A 13,939-nucleotide genomic window follows, 5' to 3' on the forward strand; every position below is an offset into this window, starting at 1 on the left:
GTGGGGATGGGGGAGAGGATGGGGTGCAGCCATCCTGGCCGCAGCTGGGGTGCAAGGTTCGTGCCCACCCCTGAGGGACCCCCCCAGGCCAGGGTCTACACCCCACAGGATACTGGAGACCCCATGGAGTTGGGGACATGGCTCAACCCTAAGCCAGGGGGACTGAGGATAGATATGAAGGGGCTCACTTCGTGTTGGCGTGGCAGAGTGTGGGGGAAGTGGGAAACATGGGGGACTGAATGGAGCCCCGGCTGCCCCTGCCCCAGCTCCCTGGGAGTCACAAGCCCCATGCACACCCCAGTGCAGCCATGTTCCATCCCCACGGCTCTGCCGTGGCACAGGCACCTCTGTTCCCCTGCGCTGCCCACCGTGCCCCACCGTCCCCCACCGTGCCCCTGGCAGCTGCCAGCCCCCATCCCAGGGTGCCCCCGGTCCCCATCGTGCACCACTGATACGGGCCACAGCACCCACCGCCTGGGCTCAGGCACCGGTGAGGTATTTTGGCAAGGACGAGCCCTGGAGGGAGTGGGGGCGGCCGCCGTCGGGTGGGACGGGTCTGGACTGCGGAAAGGCAGCGCGGGGAGGGGATAGCACCAAGAGACCTCCCCGGCCACCGCCCACGAGATGCTTGGCATGGCGACACGGCAGCGCCGGCAAACCCGAAGGAAGGCAAACAGCTCTGGAGACACAGGGTGGCCTGGTGGCACCGGCGCTCCCGCCGCAGCCTCACGCCCCGCAACCTACACGGTGGTCTCGTATTCCAGCACCTCCTGCGGGGCGCCGGGGGTGCGGTACTGCAGGCGGGGGGTGGTGGGCGACGCGTACTCCAGCGCCAGGATGGTCTTCCGGAGGCGCCGGTCGATGAAGTGGGCATCCCAGGCCGGGTACTTCTTCCTGGGCAGGTCAATGCGGATGACGGGCCCCTCTGTCCGCGGGGCGCGGGCGGCCGGCGCCGGCGGGGCACAGGGTCTCACCTGGAAGACGGGCACGCAGCTGTCCCGCTCCCCCGGCGCCCCGTCCCGCTCCCCCCCTGTAGTCCGCGGCAGCGAGCGCGGGGGGCTGGTGACGGCTTCCACGGGGGACACCGGCACCGGGGGTGGCTCCTGCCGGAAGATGCAGCCCACGGAGCGGTGGCTGAAGATGGGGCCGTTGGGGTGCAAGAGGCAGTAGTAGATGAACATGAAGAAGATGCCGAGGGCGAAGCTGGAGCTAACCACGCAGACGAGGATTAAGGCGTTGAAGTCGGAGGTGGCCTTGCGGTCGTAGTACAGGAACCAGAGGATGGTGAGGGCGGCGTTCTCTGACAGCGTGATGATGTAGTAGATGCACATGCGGTAGCGGCTCCGTCCCTCCTTGACGTTGAACCAGCAGAAGATGTAGATGATGCCCACCACCATGTTGTAGATGATCTCCTCCCACTTGGACATGCAGAAATCCGTCTCGCCCTGGATGATCCAGAAGGTCATGATGCACCAGTGGGTGACGATGAAGATGCCGAAGTAGAGCTGGAACACGGAGGCGAAGAGGGCAAAGGCGATGGCACGGGCAGCGATGGTGAAGAGGTGCCAGAGGATCTGCACCACGGCACCCTTGTAGGACATGGGCATCTTGTCCTCCCGCGAGTCCCGCAGCACTTTCTGGTAGGACGCGATCATCCAGGCCAGCGAGACCAGCGAGGCTGAGGCTGAGAGTCCTGCGGGGAGCGCCATGAGAGCCCACAGAAGCAGCCAGGGACCTCCCTTCCCCCACCCTGTCCCCTGCCAGCACAGTCCCTTACCCTGCAACGGCTCGATGCTGTTCTGCTGCACCATGATGCTGAGCTGCAGCACGAGCTGGGGCGCGCTCTTGAGGAAGGCCTCCAGCAGCCGCAGCATGCTGATGTCTGCGCTCTCGAACATCATCCGCCAGTAGAAGTGGCGGCGGCGGTGCTCGGCCTGCCACCGGCTCTGCAGCCCCAGGTACAGCGTGCGGAGGTACCTGTGCGAGGCAGGGGAAGGGTGAGATCAGCCCACGCTGCCAGGTGAGCTCACCCCACTCTGTCCACTCCAGGCAATGCCCTGTGACTCCTACCGACCTGTTCCTGCTGATTTGGGACCACGGAAAGCCCCCTAGGCCAGGGGTGCCAGGAGCTGCAGGGCAGCAGCAATGACGAACGCATCCCTGTGCCAGGCCAGGGTTCCAGTTTGGGAAGGGGCAGCTTGTGCAAAACCAGCTCAGAACCCCAGAACCCCAGGCTATCACCACGCTGCCCACCCAGCCATACACTGCCTACCCATCCATCCCCTACTCATCCTTAACCACCCATGCAGGGTCTGGCTTCCCCCAGCCAGGGATCCCATCCCCAGCTTCACTTTCCGGCCACCCATGGATTCAGGCTGCCCCAGCCCAGCACCACATCCGGCTGCTTCTCAAAAGGGATATTTTGGTCCCAGCTGGCGCAGTGCCCACCCTGCTTCCTCCTGCCCCGGCCAGGATGGAGGAACCAGCTGGTTGTGCCGTGCTGCCCACAGGAAGCTCCTGGCGCTCATGCCGGTGTTGCCTGGGCTCTTGGCAGGGCTGTGGGTGCAGCCACACGCTGGCCCTGGCCATCTGGTCGTCGGCCGGGGGTCAGGGGAGGTGTGCGTGGCACCGACGCACGCCCGGCTGAGTCACCGCCACCAGGGACCCTCCCCACGGCACCGGGCCAGATCTGGCACCACAGGAGGGGACACAGGGCTGGCCAGGCAGGGCTTTCCCAGGCAGTCCTGCCTGCACCACAGCCAGGGCTCTTCTGGCAAGGAGGAGGAGCTGGGTGAGGAGGAAAACAGGTGCAGCAGGAGGACATCAGGCCACAGATTCCTCCCAGAGAATAAAATCCTCTGGCAGAGCAACAGCTTCTCCATCAGCTCCAGAATGTGCTGCCAGACAACTCCATCAGCCCAGAGCATGGGAGAAAACCTGATCGCAGCACTTTCAGCTCATCCGTCAGCAGGAGGAGGCAGGAGCCAGCCTTGCTCCCGCTGCAGGGACAGCAGAGTGCTCCCACCCCCGGGGCTGCACAGCCCAGAGAGCACAGTGAGGGCCATCAGCTGGGGCCACCGAGCCCTCAGGACACTGCTGCCATCTGCTCTGCCCTGACAGCCCCACTCCCAGCTCTCACTGGCTTCTCTGTGCTGGTGTCAAAGTGACATTTTAACCTCCACCTCCGGGGCAGCACCTAATTTTAGCCTTTGCTGCAGCCTGTCCCTCACTGCTTGGGGTGGGGAGAGGCTGTGGCCACCTGGCTCCTGGCTCCTGGCACAGATCTGCATCCCAGTGCCACCTGCTCACGGCAGCCAGGCCAGTGCTGCCATTGTGGCACCACCAGGGCCACAGCCCCTCAGAAGGGCCCAGTGAAGGACCCTCCTCTCTGGTGGGGAGCAAACCGGTGGGCAGCCCAGGGGTGGAAGGCACAGCATAGGGGGAAACAACAGGGGAATCAATGCAAAGCCCTGGCTGCTGTAGGGCTTTGGCCACTGCTGTCCCAGGGCACCCATGCATGAACCAGGCTTGGGAGCTGGTGACCTCATCCTGTCCCTGTAATTAGTCTTGATAATTGGGCTCATCAGTGATCCCACTGTCCATGGCACAGAGCAGCCCCCGCACATACACTCCAGAGCCCCAGCCCTGGGTCCTGCACTGCTCAACAAGTGACCCATGGCTTCCCTAGCTTTCAGCAAGGGCACAATTATGCCTCTGTCTGCCAGCTCCGTAAGTCTCATTAAAACGAGATTTCATCTCCCATCAACTCGCCCGAATGAAATGTTGATTCTTATTTGTTCTGCATTTGATCATCCCGTGGTGTTTCAGCCCAGCGAGCGATCCCGGCGCTGCCAGCACGGCGGGCGCTCCCCAGCCCTGCGCCACGGCAGCTGCACGGGAAACACAGAATCAATCACTTGAAAAAAAATCATTTAATTTTCAAAAAAACTGATGATGAGGCAGAAACCGACAGCGAGAGCTCTCAGGGCTAATTGCTCCCTCCTTTGTATTGCAAAGAGTGATCTAACAAAAACCCTGCAGCAGGAAGGTGGTGGCTTGGTTGGGCACTGGTTTTGTCAGAGCCCCACTACTGGTGACAAGCTGGATTTGTCACCAGTGTCACTGTTTGCCCCCAGCTCCCAACTACTGAGCCCAGTTTTCAGGTGTTGAAAAAAAATGAATGAGGAGAAAAGCCCAACTCTGGTTACAAACAAATTCCCTAATCATCATCCTCAGACGGAAAAGGATGAGGGACCCTCTGGTCCCAGAGTGAGCAATAGGAAGTGTGATTTTCCTAGAAGATAATTTGGGATCTCATCCCTTAATCCTGTATTTAAACAAGGAGAAAATTGCTTCTCTGTTACAGCCATTTTAATCCCTTACACATCCTACCAAGTCAGGCCATCAGGGAGAGCTGCACGTGTGCCCATGTCACCGCACTCACTGTGTCCCACCAGCCCCACACCCCAAGATGCCCTGGCTACTCGGGGCAGATGGAAGTACCTGAGGGCACCTGTGCTCAGGGAAAGGTTTTGTCTGGCCCTAAAAACCCCTTGGACAAGATGACCCCGAAGCTGGGGGCCCCAAGCGCTGGGAGGGCTCCTGCCCCCACACAGACAGAGCAAAGCTCTAGGGAGAAGAGTGGTGGGGAAACCTGCAGGTTGCAGCTCTACCACCCCTCATGAGCCCACCCAGGATGACCTTGCCCTCCTGCACTACTACCAGACTGGCACCAGGACTGAGGGGTGGCACTGGGTCCCCAAGCCAGCAGAGGATTGGGGTACACAGGCTGATGGGAGATTTCAGGAAGAGAGGGAATGGCCAGACTGGCCCCAGTGACCCCAGGCAGCCAAACCCTGTGTGACCCTGAGCTAACACAGACACAGGCACAGATAGGGCTGTCCCCAGCCCAGTGGGACCTGCAGCACACTCTGGCCAGCTGCCAGCCCACGGAGGTGGCAGGGGAGCCTGACACACTTCTGGGCAGGAGGCACACTGGCATGTGCAGCACCCCTGCCCTGCAGAGCTGCTTTGGTGAAGAAGCTGAGGACTTTGTGAGCGGAAAACAATTCCTGAGCTGCAAAACCACCCAAGCATGGCCCAGAAGCACAGTGGTGGTATGGAACCAGCTGGGGACAGGCCCATGCTGCTGCTGCTGCTTACACGGGCACATGGTCATGCCACCGGCAGCATCTCCAGAGACCACCCGTGATGGAGCTTGTGCATGTGCACCATGAACATACCAGCGACAGCAAACTTCAACAGCTTTAATTAGGGATAACCACAGAGCCAGTGCTCAGAGCTGCTTTTGCAGTGGGAAGTAGCTTTCTTTTTGGGGACTGGGGGTCTTTATCAAAGGTGTGGCTCGGCACTGTGCAGTGATATTGGTAGAGGTAACATCTGCAGAAGTCAGGGAGGAGGCAGGTAAATCAGGAAGGGGGAGATGTTTGGCAAGGGGCACAGTGCTCTGACCAGGAAAAATCCTTTCTTTCACCTGCAGCATTTATCCAAGCCTTCTCTAACTGCCACATCCTCCTGCACCGGATCCAACCCCACTAATGGGTTTAACAAACTGCATTTAACTGGTCACCCGAACTAATCCCAAATCCAGAGATTAGAAAGAGCCTCAGCTGCTGCTTGAGACCAACATGTCCTGGAGGGTGAGTGCTGAGAGTTACCGCTTTAATTGGCTTAGGAGTCTCCATGGCGCAGCCGATCCAAGAGCGGGACTGACACCCCCAGGAGCAAAGCCCCCGGCTGCGGCTCAGCTCCAGCTTGGGACGGAATCAGGTGTGTCAGGCTCATGCCAGCTGCAGGCAGGGCCAGAGAGCTCCTGTCCTCTCCCTCACCAGCTCCCCTCGCACACCAAAGCAGGTTTTGCACCCACCCTGCAGCCAGAGTACCCTGAGAGTGGCCCCACGGTCAGGGGGATGGGCAGGTGTGCTGGCAGGTGTGCTGAGCACGGCTGTCAAACAAAGTTAAACAGCCCAGAGCATCCCAGAAGGAGCAGCAGAGGAATGAACATGCAAACACCAAGAGGGAACGAGCAAAGAGCCTCTACTACAGCACCTGGGAGGGGAAACAGGATGGAAACCCGAGCGGGGAGTGCTGCTGGCTCCACGCATTGTTCCGGGCATTGCCTTTGTCTGCCCTCCCGGCACCAGCTCCTCGAGAGCCGCTCGGTGCCAGCACACGGCTCTCCCCCAGCGTGTGGGGTTGGAGCTGGGAGGGCGTGGGGCTGGGTCTGCGGCACAGAGGAGGAAGGTGCCAAGAAAACATCACCTTGTGCAGCTGGGGGGTCTGCAGAGAGGAGGATGAAGGGCCTTGAGCTGTCCCAGCCTGTATGTCTGCTGCTTGCCCTGCCCACACCACCAGCATGTCCCCAGGACTGCCATGGGGCAGCAACAGAGACTGAACAGGCTGGGAACCACCAGCACCTCCTTGCCCACCACTCCACAAATACAAGTGAGATCAGGACAGGAGCCTCGAGGTGTTCAGGGCCCAGCATAATCACTTCACACCCCCAGGACCATACTGCCATGGCTAGGCAAGTCCCCAACAGGCCCAGCACCACCTGGCAGCAGGGATGGTAAGGCTGTGGCACCGAGCTGGGCTGCGGCTCCTCACCCACACCCACAGCTCCTACCCACACCCACAGCTGCTACCCACACTCCCCTGTGCCCATGGCTGAGATTCCTTCTCTCCCACCCATCTTTCTGGGGCTGCAGAGAGATTGATCCCTGTGCCTCCCCCAGCTGTCTGGGCCCCTTCTTCACCTCTCCATCCCCACCCATTTTCCCATGCCCTGCCAGCCCCTCCTGAAGTCTCCATGCTGTCATCCCCACCCATGTCCCTGCTGCACTGTGCCGCTCCCTCCAGGCCCCGCCTGGCTCCATGACCCCCATGTGCCCCCCTCCCCCTGTACCTCCAGCCCTGCCTGAGCTTTAGCAGGTGGATCAGGCCCTGCAGCAGTCCCATCCCAGCCCCCTGTACCGTCACCCCCAGGTACCCTCGTACCTCCAGACCTGCCCCAGCTGCAGCAGGTGTGTCAAGCCCAGAAGCATCCCCATCCCCTCACACCCCTATCACCCCGATACCCCCATGCCCCCTGTACTCCCATAGCTTCCCATACAGCCAGACCTGCCCCAGCAGCAGCAGGTGAATCAGGCCCTGCAGCCGCTGCATCCCCGCTGTGCCCCCACCCCCTAGGCACCCCCACGCCCCGGGTACCCCCGTACCTCCAGACCTGCCCCAGCTGCAGCAGGTGGATCAGGCCCTGCAGCAGCCAGACGCAGAGGCGGCAGCAGCCGCGGGGGCCGCTGTCCTTGGTGCCGCCGCCGCTGTCCTTGGTGCTGGCGGCGAAGTCGTAGACGAACCACCTGAGGCTGAGCATCTGCACCACGAGCGAGGGCAGCAGCACGAACAGCAGCGTCAGCCCGAACCACCAGCGCTGCCCCCGCACGTAGTAATGGGCCGCCAGCCACAGGTCCGAGGCACCGTCCGCGAAGCAGACGAGGAGCGCGCAGAACACCCAGCACCCGTCCCGCAGCCGGTACCGCCGCGCCGGGGGCTCCGCGCCCGCCTCCCGCCGCCCGCCGCCGTCCTCGGGGCTCTCCAGCAGCACGGCCGGGCCGCCGCCGCCGCCGTCCGACTTCGCGGCCATGTTGTCGGGGGAAAGGAGGAGAAAGGAGGGAGCGGGAGAGACTTCCGGAGGGATGGAGCCCGCCCCGGCAGCGCCCGCCCCCGCCGGCCTCGCCCCGCGCCCGCCGACACCGGCTCCCCCCCGCCCGGCGCCGGGAGCGCCCGGCGGGTCCCGCCGCTCCCCCGCCGGAAGGGGCAGCCGCCCCCCCGCCGGCGCCGCGGGGCCCCGGAGGAGCGCTCGGTGCCGCTGGGCGCCGCCCCGCGCTGGGAAGGGCAACCGGCCCCTCCCCCGAGCGGCCCCCGCCCCCCGGGTCCCCGCCGGCAAGGACCGCCCGGACCCGCCGAGCCCCGCACGGTGCGCCCCACCCCGTCCCGGCGGATCCACGTTGTCCGTGCTGTCCGACCATCCCTTCCCAGCCCACCGAGTACCGGAGCTTCCCGGGAAGATCCTGGGTAGCCCCGCGGCCCCCCAGCCCCGAGGCTCAGCCCAGGCAAGACCCTGCCCGTGGGTACAGGCTTGGGCCGAGGTCCGGGTGGGTGGAGATGTGGGTGCCTCTTCTCCCCTTGGGCTGAGACAGGACCACAGACCACCAAAACCCTGCCGGATGCAGCCAGAGAGGGTCCCGGCAGGGACTGGCTGGGCTGGACCTGAGCCCTGCTTTGGAGGGAGAGTCATGGAATCATCGTAGGATGGTTTGGGTTAGAAGGGACCTCAAAGATCAATTTGTGCCAACCCCTTGCCAAGGGCAGGGACATCTTCCACTAGACCAGGCTGCTCGAAGAAGTTGTATCCTCTTTGAGAAGACCAAAGATGGGGGGTTTGGGAGTAGGCTTTTGTTGTTACCGAAATGAAACTCGTGAAAGAGTTACATATGTTATTCCCCAGCCTTGGGAATGTCCCTGAAAGTGAAGTACCGAGGGCACTGGAGCCTTGGGTGCACAAGAGCCCTGATGCTGCCCTTGCTCTGCCGCTCCACCTCTCCTCCGCTTGTTGCCCGCGGGAGTTCGGACACAATGGCAGAGCGAGGGGCCGCACCCCGGGACACGCGCTCAAAGGAGGAGCAGCGCTGTGCCGGCATCCCTGGCACTGCTGGGGGGGAAAGGGCTGCGAGGGAAAGCGCTTTCTGTCCTTTGTGGCGGGTCTCCAGGGAGGGTGACTGCATACAGGCAGCTGCCTCCTGGAGGCAGCCCCAGCCCCCAGCCCACGGGGCCGGGCTCTGGCTCTGCGGCTCAGCCCCCGAGGCTCAGCCTGGTGCGTCGGCCTGCGGAGGAGCCTGGCTGGAGCCTGGCCCGCGGTCAGCACACTGTGCCACATTGAGAGGGGGGGCGTGTCTGATCCCGGGGAACACAGCTAACTTCCAAATTCTGCCTTGCAGGGTGCCCAGAGGGATGAGCACAAACCGAGGGTGGGGTAAGCCTGCATTCCTGGGATGAAATCCAGGGGGTGAAGATGTTACTCAGCACAAGGGAGCTGCCGGGCCTTCGGCAAGGCTCTCCCCGTGCTGCATGTATTAGCATTGATAATGAAACACCTCACCTTGAGATGCTCCTGACAGATCCCCTCCACAAATGCTTGCCTGGGGGAGGGGATGCTCCCAGCATCCCAAAGCCTGAAGAAAGCAGCCTTTCATCAACAACCAGGTAGGGCAGGGCCCCTTCCAAGGATGGAGTCCACTGGCTAGAGCCCCTATCAACATTTGGCCACTCCAGACCTCTTTGGGCTTGGTCCCTGGGGACACTCTGTCTTGGGTGGGTGATGGAGCACAGACCACGTTACCATGACGGTGGGCACAGCACCAGGGAGAGGGGATTTGGAAATCAGGGAGAGACAGACCCACCTTTCTCCCCTGACCCTGAAACACCCCCTCTGAAGCAGCAGTTAAAGATCCACAGCCTGAGAACATGGAGACCGTGGTTTGAAGTCTGATTTATCTTAACAACAGGCCCCAGCAGCCACATGAAAAGAGAAGAGAGAAAAAAAACCTTATAAACATCCCTGAAGCTTCCTGTGCAGCTGCCAGCAGGCAGGGAGGGTTTCTGGCTGCATACAGAAAAGGGCTGCAAGGAAGAAAAAGGAACATGATGAAACCAAACCTGCTCTTTCCACAAAACACGCAGCAAAGCAAAGCAGCTCCCGGCAGCGGGCGGGTGGCTGCTTCCTCTGACTGCCCACTTCCCAGGGGAACTGGTCCAAATGGACCTCTGGTTCCAGTCTGAGTCCAGCTTCCAAGCAGAATGTCTGCCCCTGGCACTGGCTCCAGGAGAAGAAATCTATGATGATTTGTGGCTGGCTCAGAGCTTGGCTGGGGAGAGGCCGCAGAGTGCAGCACCAGCCACTTCTCACTGCCCTGAAAATGTTTTCCAGATGCCCATGGCTTGGCAAATCCCTCAGCTGTGCTTCCCCCATGCCTGTGCTGAGCTGGACCCCACCTTCCCAGGGAGAGCAGCCCCCGCCCTTCCATGCAGCCCAACATTCCTGGCAAAACCCTGCCTTCACTGCACTGTCATTGGCAACCCCAGAGTCACCGCTTCCTTCCACTGCTGCCAGGACACAGTCAGCCTGCTCCCATCCCTGTTCCCATGCCACATCTCATCCCATCCCCTTCCCAGCCCCTTCCCCTTCCCCTTCCCCTTCCCCATCCCCATCCCCATCCCCATCCCCATCTCCATTCCTCCTGCCCAGACTCTCAAAGCCCTCCCTCCTTCCTGCTTTTTCAGATCTCCAGCCAGCTGCTCCCACCAACAAATGAGCATTTCCCAGCATTGGCATCCAGCCCCAATCCCAGTACATTTTCTGGTTGATGTCAGGAAGGAATCTAACCTGAGTGTGGATTATTCCCAGCCTGGAGTGCCTGTGTGTGCCCCAGCACTGGCTCCCACTGCTCCCCTGAAGCTGCCGTACTTCATTCGATGCTGCCACAGACAGAGATCTCAGTTAACTGAAACAAATGACCTTATGGGATTAGGGCCAGTAATCTTCCGATCTGGGTAATCTCCCTTAAGGGATTATTTGCCCACAGAAGTGTGGTGACCACCAGCCAGCTGCTGCCTCACTCCCTCCATCCCCGTCCCCTGTGGTCCTCATCTCTGGCAGCGCAGAGAGGCCACAGCACTGGGGTCACCACCTTTGGGGAGCTCCTTGTCAAATGAGTTTCACGAAGTACATGTGCCAGGGCCCCCAAGTGCTGGGGCTTCTCCTCTCCCCGGCCCCTGTTTGCTGCTTCAGGCAGGTTCTTGAGGCTCCCTCCCTTCAAAGCACTGATCTAAAACAGACCAGAGGTCCCCTCACCATCACCAGGTAAGCAGCAGCTGTGTGGCACAGCCAGGGTGGCAGAGATGGACAGCTGGGGACAGGGCTGCATTGAGAAACTTGAGATGCTGTTTCAGGGCTCTGTCCAGAGAAGGGACATGAGAACCTGTGTCCCCCGTTACCCACCAGCCCTGGGTGTGCTCCTGGGGCCCCTTTCCCATTGCAGAGTGCACACGGTGAGGGTCTGCCAGTCCTCATCACCAGTGCTGTGTCTCTCTGCATCACCCACACCCCATTTTTCCAGCTCCCCTTGCTCATGGCTGGGTGGGGCAGAAAGAAAGGGATAAAAAGCGTTTTGAGGAGCAACATATTTGCCTTCCTGCAGGCAGGGTCGTTCAGGGCAGCAGATGGATATGGTCCCCTGCCAGAGCATTCCCGGGACCAGCCCTTGCCTGACACAGACTGGGGGGCACCAGGGCTGGCTGAGGGTGAGTCAAGCTGCCGGGACCACAATTGGCTCCAGTCCCTGGAGATGGCAGGTCCTGGACGCTGAGCTACAGATGAGCCACCAGCTGCACGAAAGGAAACCTGAGCTAATCGCCCCGCGCTTTGAGTGCCCTTTATTGCTTTCTGGGATGACAGAGAGGTCACCTGCTGCTCCAAGGGCCCAGCTGCCAACAGCGGCACCGTGCTGGGAAGCAGCGAGGAAGAGGAGACAGACGGTGGTGCTGGGGGCGAGGGGATGGGCTGTGAAAAGTGATAAATAATTCACACACAAGGGGACCAGGCGAGGCAGGGCTCTCAGCCCCTGTCCCTCAGGGCTGTGCCGAGCGGGGTGGGTCGGGGGCCGGCTGCGGGGCCAGGACCGCCACTCTGGGGCTCAGCGCCACACGGCCACACTGAACCCTCCGTCCTTTGGCCGGGCGAGGAGTCCCGTGGGCACAGAGGCGGCCCGGAGCCAGCCCCGGCGCCGTCAGTCCGCACTACGGACGAGATCCCGCGCTGGCACCGGGCACGTCCCTCCCAGCCCACGGCCATTCACGGCCGCTCTCGCGCCCCCGGCCCCGCGTGTTCGCAGCCCCGCTCGGTCCCCGCCGCGACCCCCGCGGGCCCGAACCGGGCGGCGCTCCCGGCGGCGGCCGCGAGAGGGCGCGCTGAGCCCGGCCCCTCCCGCCGCGGAACCCGCCCGCGCGGCTGTGGCTGCGGCCCGGAGCCGAACGGCGGCGGACCCGGAGCGGCCCCGGTGGAGGCCCCGCTCGGCCCCGCCATGGCCCGGGACCCGGCCTTCGTGCTGCGCTACCTGGCCGAGGTGGAGGAGCTGGCCGAGGACGTGCTGGCGGCACGGCAGCAGGTACGGCCCAGCTCCGGCGGGCCTCCCTGCTCTGTCCCGCCGCCGGTAGCCCCGAGTCCCGGCCGCTCCTGCCTCTCTCGCTCCCGTTGCAGATCGTGGACCTGGACGTGAAGCGGAACCGCAACCGCGAGGCCCTGCGGGCGCTGCATAAGGACCCGGAGCCCGACGGTGAGGCCGGGCTGGCTGCGCCCACCGTGACCTCGTGGCCGCGGGTCGGGGAGCGGCTCCGCTGACAGCCGCTTCCCTTCCGTTCCCTTCCGTTCCCTTCCGTTCCCCCTCTCCCGCAGAGAAGGCCATGGTCTGCTTCGGTGGCATGTTCATCGAGCTGCCGAAGGCGAAGACCCGGGAGATGCTGCGGCAGGGTGAGCTCACCCCGGGGGCTCCGTGCAGCTATAAGTGTTTTAATCAGCACCATAATTAACAAGACGTTGGCTCAATTAACGGACTTGTGTCCAGGGATGGGCTTTGAGGTGCCCAGAACCTCTCGAGGGGCTGATTCTGGCCCGTGCTGTGCCTTGGGAAGCACTTGTGGAAGCTGCTCGGCCCCGGGGGTGGTGGAGGCCGGGTGGGGCTCCCCTGTGCCTGAGTTCTGTCCCGTGGGAAATGGAGCCTTCATCCCAGAGCCCACCGCAGTCCTCCTCACTCCCGCCTCTTATCCCAGACCAGGAAGAGCTGGATGAGGAGATAAACAACCTCCGGAAAGAGCTGCGGGTGAAGGTCAACCGGCTCTATGAAGCTCAAGGTAAACTCTCCCACTGGAACCTGCTCAGTGCCTGGGAGCTGACTCGTGTATCAGGAGATTCCTTAGTTCCATGTGTTCCTGCAGCCTCTTTTCCACTGGTTTTGCAGTTCCCTCCCTGTCCCAGCAGCGTTGTCTGTCTCTGTGTGGAGCTGTCACCCAGCAGCACCCTAAACCCCCTGCGACCCTGTGCTGGGGTGGCCCCACTTCAGCTCCCAGGGCTGTCCCTGCCCTCCCCACAGCCCCTCTCGAGTTTACCATGAACAGCTGCACTTCTTTGGTGACAAAATCCCGATGTTTTCAATGTGTTTTCTCAGGTAAGCCTGAGCTGAAAGGGTTTAACCTGAATCCCATGTCTGCTGAGGAAATGAAGCTCATCAGCCGCATCCTGGAGGGCTGAGGTGGCCGTGCTGTTGTCACAGCGTGTTTGGCTGTCACTGCGGGCTCACGTTGCAGTAGCCACAGCCCTTGGGATTTGCAGGACGTTGGTGTGTCCAGAGCCCACCCAGGTGAGGGCCCTGGGAATCGTTTGGCTCCTCAGCTGCAGCTCTGCAGTTTCTTTGGCCCACAAACCCTTTCCTGCTCGGTGCTGGATCTTGACACAGTGCTGGGCAAAGGCCCACGGCTGGGGTGGAAGTGGGATCATTAAAATCAGAGCAGTGGGACATTCCTGACTCCGTGTGTATGTTCCTTGTGGGGGGTTTATGTGAAGGCTTCTGGGGTTCGGCTTCAGAGCTGCTCCTTTGTCACGCTGGGAACAGGAGTAGGAGGGATTGGGAATCCTCCACATGCCTGAAGCACAGAAGAGGAGTTGTGCACGCCCGTGGCACTCAAACAAAGCAAAGCTGTACATCTGAGGCACGTCAGGAATCTCCAAGGATGTGTAGGGAGGAGCAGGAGGAGACAGCATCCTTTCAGTCTTGCTGGGAAAACATGTTCCACTGTTGGAAGGCAGGAG

The 13,939-nt window shown here is 61.9% G+C and overlaps 2 protein-coding genes and 1 long non-coding RNA gene across 3 annotated transcripts; 1 reads left to right on the forward strand and 2 right to left on the reverse strand.

The window, feature by feature from the left end:
- Window positions 1-344: 344 nt before the first annotated feature.
- Window positions 345-7,663, reverse strand: XKR7 (XK related 7). Its single transcript, XM_053958219.1, has 3 exons — window positions 7,239-7,663; window positions 1,778-1,977; window positions 345-1,693 (listed from the first exon to the last, which is right to left on the reverse strand). Exons 1-3 carry the CDS (start codon window positions 7,661-7,663, stop codon window positions 741-743), a joined length of 1,578 nt encoding a protein of 525 aa, XP_053814194.1. The 3' UTR covers window positions 345-740.
- A 1,885-nt stretch (window positions 7,664-9,548) lies between these two features.
- On the reverse strand, window positions 9,549-12,283 carry LOC128796508 (uncharacterized). The gene is made up of 3 exons (XR_008433828.1): window positions 12,192-12,283; window positions 10,463-10,554; window positions 9,549-9,699 (listed from the first exon to the last, which is right to left on the reverse strand). It is a non-coding gene; the product is annotated as an uncharacterized LOC128796508 (long non-coding RNA).
- Window positions 12,072-13,648, forward strand: PDRG1 (p53 and DNA damage regulated 1). The gene is made up of 5 exons (XM_053958218.1): window positions 12,072-12,242; window positions 12,335-12,410; window positions 12,530-12,604; window positions 12,904-12,984; window positions 13,299-13,648. Exons 1-5 carry the CDS (start codon window positions 12,159-12,161, stop codon window positions 13,379-13,381), a joined length of 399 nt encoding a protein of 132 aa, XP_053814193.1. The 5' UTR covers window positions 12,072-12,158; the 3' UTR covers window positions 13,382-13,648.
- The last annotated feature ends 291 nt before the right edge of the window (window positions 13,649-13,939 follow it).

Source organism: Vidua chalybeata, chromosome 17 (assembly GCF_026979565.1).
Source record: "Vidua chalybeata isolate OUT-0048 chromosome 17, bVidCha1 merged haplotype, whole genome shotgun sequence".
NCBI lineage: Eukaryota > Metazoa > Chordata > Aves > Passeriformes > Viduidae > Vidua > Vidua chalybeata.